At 37.3% G+C, this 4,178-nt stretch overlaps 1 protein-coding gene across 1 annotated transcript; it reads left to right on the forward strand.

The window, feature by feature from the left end:
- Positions 1-385: 385 nt before the first annotated feature.
- LOC135539294 (cyclin-dependent kinase inhibitor 1B-like) lies at positions 386-4,149 on the forward strand. Its single transcript, XM_064965119.1, has 3 exons — positions 386-1,142; positions 1,584-1,689; positions 2,243-4,149. Exons 1-2 carry the CDS (start codon positions 680-682, stop codon positions 1,673-1,675), a joined length of 555 nt encoding a protein of 184 aa, XP_064821191.1. The 5' UTR covers positions 386-679; the 3' UTR covers positions 1,676-1,689; positions 2,243-4,149.
- The last annotated feature ends 29 nt before the right edge of the window (positions 4,150-4,178 follow it).

Below are 4,178 nucleotides of genomic sequence, written 5' to 3' on the forward strand. Positions count from 1 at the left end.
AGAAAACGTCTCCTTTCAGCAGGGGACATTTTTCGTTTGTTTCGCCCACCAAGCAAGGCGATTTTTATGGAGGACAATAAAAATGTCGAATTTGGTCATCAAAAAATGTATGGATTATTTTCTAAGTGAGGTTTATTTGATTGAATATAAGTTTATAAGAAAGCAGTGACATACCAGCAACTTTAAGGAAAAAAACACTTTATATCGGAGATGTCTTCAGATGGCTATGCATATTAATGAGATGTGGCTCGAATCATAACATCTCTCTCCATTCAGTACAGGCGGTTGACGTCAACAACCCTCATTGAATATTTAAAAATGTATTACAATAATGAGATGTATTCACCAGTTCAAAGAAAGGGTAGGCGGGAGCTAGACAGCCTGCCGTGCCGCTTTGTGGACAACGACTCCCATTGTGGCGGAGAAACATGTATATTGTCAGTATATCCATAATCTTTGGTACAGCACAGACGACTTAGCTCCGTAGTCAAACGGCAGAAAACAACCAACAGAACTAAGCTTTCAATATTCGGGCAGATTGTTTTTTGCTTGGAGGGGGAATCACGTTGGCTGTTTTACGAATGTTATGCATGCGTCTCTAACTTGTGTTTCAGGTCGCTTATTTAAAAGAATACTTGTTTTTTTCTGGTAAACTGTTGCGATTTATGGTCGTTTTCAAATGTGCAAGAACATGTCAAATGTTAGTCTTTCGAATGGGAGTCCGACGTTGGAAATGGTGGATCCGCGTCCGACGAATCACACGAAGCCCCCGATTCGCAGAAATCTTTTCGGACCGGTAGATCACGACAACTTTAGGAGGGAGTGTTTGGTTCAAATTAAAGAGATGGAGAAGGCTTCTATTGACAAATGGAATTATGATTTCCAAAACAGCAAGCCCCTTTCCCAGGGAGATTATAAATGGGAACCCATGAAAAGCAGTGACCTGCCTGACTTTTACAGCAGACCACCTCACAAGCGAGTCTTGTCGTCTGGAAATGTGGACCATAACGGGAATCATGATTACCGAGTCCGACCGAGCTGTCTTACGAACGGGGCTGAGCTATCCGAGGAGACTGAGAGCGAGAGGCAGACGCATTGTCATCACTCTCACAACCGGGCAAGGAAAAGACCTGCAAATCCAGGTAAATTATGCAGTTTTGAAAATTGACTTGAGGATTTTAGAGTTAACCAATCGAAAACAATTCAGCCAGTCTCCATCGCACAATATGCCACAGTCGAATTAAATTGTTACAATCTGCGAAATTGTATAAAAATTCTGCTTCACTGCACTGATACAATGTCGCAGAAAGCCTATACATTGTACCCCTCATCTCTAGATTCCGTCGACACTTTCTTTCCAGGAAGACACACTTTGTGTGTCAAGCTATTTAACACTTTGATTTCTTCCTCGTCTTGTGTTTTGAATGTTTGTTCTGCTCTGACCTAATGAATAGCCTGATTATATAACCACTTGGCTGTTTCGCTTGATGATAAATTTAATTTCTGAACTATTCAACAGGGCGGGAAATTAGCTTTTGGCAATAAACTGTTTACTGACATATCTTTAAATTGTGTTTTTTCAGAACCCCAAAGTACTGGTAAAAAGTCACATTCCAGTGAAGAGGATGAAGTGGTGTCAAAGTCAGTAGAGCAGAAACGATTCCAGGACACATGAACACTAATACCAAGGTAAGAACTTCATCATCATGCATTTCCAATGTATACTGTCAGGTGAGTGTGAAATGATGTATGAATGACATAACCTTTGAATAATGCTATTTGTTCATGTGGAATTAGAATGTCCTGGAGCATAACCCAGTTGTTCTAATAACCTTATTATAAACATTAGCATTTCAGTTGTGAAGCCTTAGTGAGATGTTAAAAAGTGTAGATGACACACGTTGCTAAACGCCCCAGCTATCTGGTCTAATATTAACTTAAGCAAGCCTAGTTCAAGTGCAGAACAGTAGTAACACGTCATCAGCAGGCTTTGCATGAGGAAGGGTTGTTTTCAAGAGAATGAGCTCTTCAAGATGCTGCTCTCTCTCTGCAGAAATCAGTCTTGAGTGACATGTTAACATTTAATGTACACTTTTGCACTGTTTTCTTGCTTCAGCAGAATACACAATGCATGATACTGGACAACTAAACTGTCTTTACTATGCATGTGTTATAACCTTCATGCTATGTACGCATAACCCCTTCTGTGAACAGAGCTAATATGAATTTGTTTTCCCCACAGCGCTGAGAAGTCCTCCTTTTTCATTGAATACTGTACTTCAGGACCTTAAGAAGATAAGAGGGAAAGAAGAGAAGACAGGATACAAAATGGCCTGTCTTTAGGAGGGAGAGAGGCTGTGCAAGCACTGAATATATACACTAAAGTTTTGGCACTCAATTTAATCTCATCAAAAGCAGAAAATGTAGCAGTGTGCAAAATTGGATGTTTTTCCCTTTTTGCTCAGTTTTATTTTAACTACCTATGTTTCATATGTAGCACATAAAACATAATATTATTATGTTAATAAAATAAGTGTCTTGAAGAATTGCTGTGCAGTTCTCAAAAAAATATTGTTTGTTTGTAAAAGTGGTCATATGATATCCTTGTTCAGAAATAATTGATAGTTATAAATGGGGCAGCAGGGTAACCTAGTGGTTAGACCACTGGACTAGTAACCGAAAGGTTGCAAGTTCAAATCCCCAAGCTGACAACGTACAAATCTGTCATTCTGCAGTTAACCCACTGTTCCTAGGCTGTCATTGATAAATAAGAAATTGTTCTTTAACTGACTTGCCAAGGTAAAAAGAAAATGCAGATTATTTCTAAGTCACTGTTTTTCAAAGAATCAGTTGGCTTTATTGTGGCTTTATTCAGTGTTCAGTGCTAGTACATAGTTTGAAGGCCTATTATTCAAAAGCTAGTCATTAGGGGTCAATTCTATTTCAATTGATGAAGTAAACTGAAAGTCATTCCAATTCCAATGTTCCTCAATGTTTTTCAATAACAGAAAATATTTCATTTTTTTTTACTTCCTGAGTTGACTGAATTTGAATGTAATTGACCCAATGCTACACTAAGGTCATACTGTCAATCAGTATGTTACATGACCAACTAGATACAAGTTTACATGCAAATAATATATTATTATTATTTTTATTAAGTGTTCCTACTGAGAAAGGGAAAGATCCTGCCAAAGTTTCAACATTTGTCTTATTTTTATGGAGAAATAATTAAATGATTAGGACTTATTCATGGCATAGTTAGAAATTATTTGTTAAAGTTTGAAAATATAGTTCCCATTTTGAAGTATTAATTATTATTATTTTGCTACCCTAAAATTAGTTGGTTTCCCTTAACTTATTCATAATATGGTCCAGTTTGACCCAGAGTAGCCTACACTCTCAGATGTGTTTTGTAACCCCTGGGCACTTTTCAAACATAAATATGTGAATCAACAATTTGCCTCTTATTGTGTATTGACTTCATATTGAGCATGACATGGCACTATATAGACCACACAAAGGAAATAATTATCATCTTTGAGGAGGACAGGCAGATAAAAGACAAAGCTATACTGCATGTACAGTGTGTCTATATAAAACTTTGAAGTGTACCTGTGTATTTTTCCTTGTAAAAATTATAGTAACGTATTTTCCTCAGGTTTTTGTGGTTGAATTGATATCCAAAGTGACATTTTTTGAGCATTGTTATGTAAATACTTTTAAAAAAGGTTGCACAACTGAGCCTGGTTAAAAATATACCTGTATATTTTGTATTGTGTCTCTGAAACCAGCAGTCATTTGATTAAAAAACCTATATTGGTTTAAATAAAAAGTTATTTATTTATTATTTTCATAATTGCGTATTATGTGCACATTCATTTTCCTCCATATGTCAACATTGTCACAGTATGCTATACATTCAGGCTATAGTGTGCCAGGGCCAACCTCGGGAGTAGGCTAGTAAAGGTATTAGTTATGAGATATGGTTGATAATGTGTAAAAACACACGTACAGACTAGTCACACAGAAATTATTGTTGTGCAGCAGGACGTGAGAGCAGCGCCTAGTTGCAACTTTTTTATCTATGCATAATGCTACAGTTGAAAAAATGCATGATGTTACTGTCACAACTTCCACCGAAGTTGGCTCCCCTGCCTGTTCGGGCGGTGCTCGGT

The sequence above is a fragment of the Oncorhynchus masou genome, unplaced genomic scaffold, assembly GCF_036934945.1.
Source record: "Oncorhynchus masou masou isolate Uvic2021 unplaced genomic scaffold, UVic_Omas_1.1 unplaced_scaffold_43___fragment_2___debris, whole genome shotgun sequence".
Classification (NCBI taxonomy): domain Eukaryota; kingdom Metazoa; phylum Chordata; class Actinopteri; order Salmoniformes; family Salmonidae; genus Oncorhynchus; species Oncorhynchus masou.

What these genes read in the sequence shown, in the direction of transcription:
- LOC135539294 (XM_064965119.1), top strand. Translation starts at nt 680, where the DNA reads ATGTGCAAGAACATGTCAAATGTTAGTCTTTCGAATGGGAGTCCGACG. An exon ending in GAAAAGACCTGCAAATCCAG is followed by an intron (nt 1,143 to 1,583) that starts GTAAATTATGCA and finishes GTGTTTTTTCAG; the next exon opens with AACCCCAAAGTACTGGTAAA.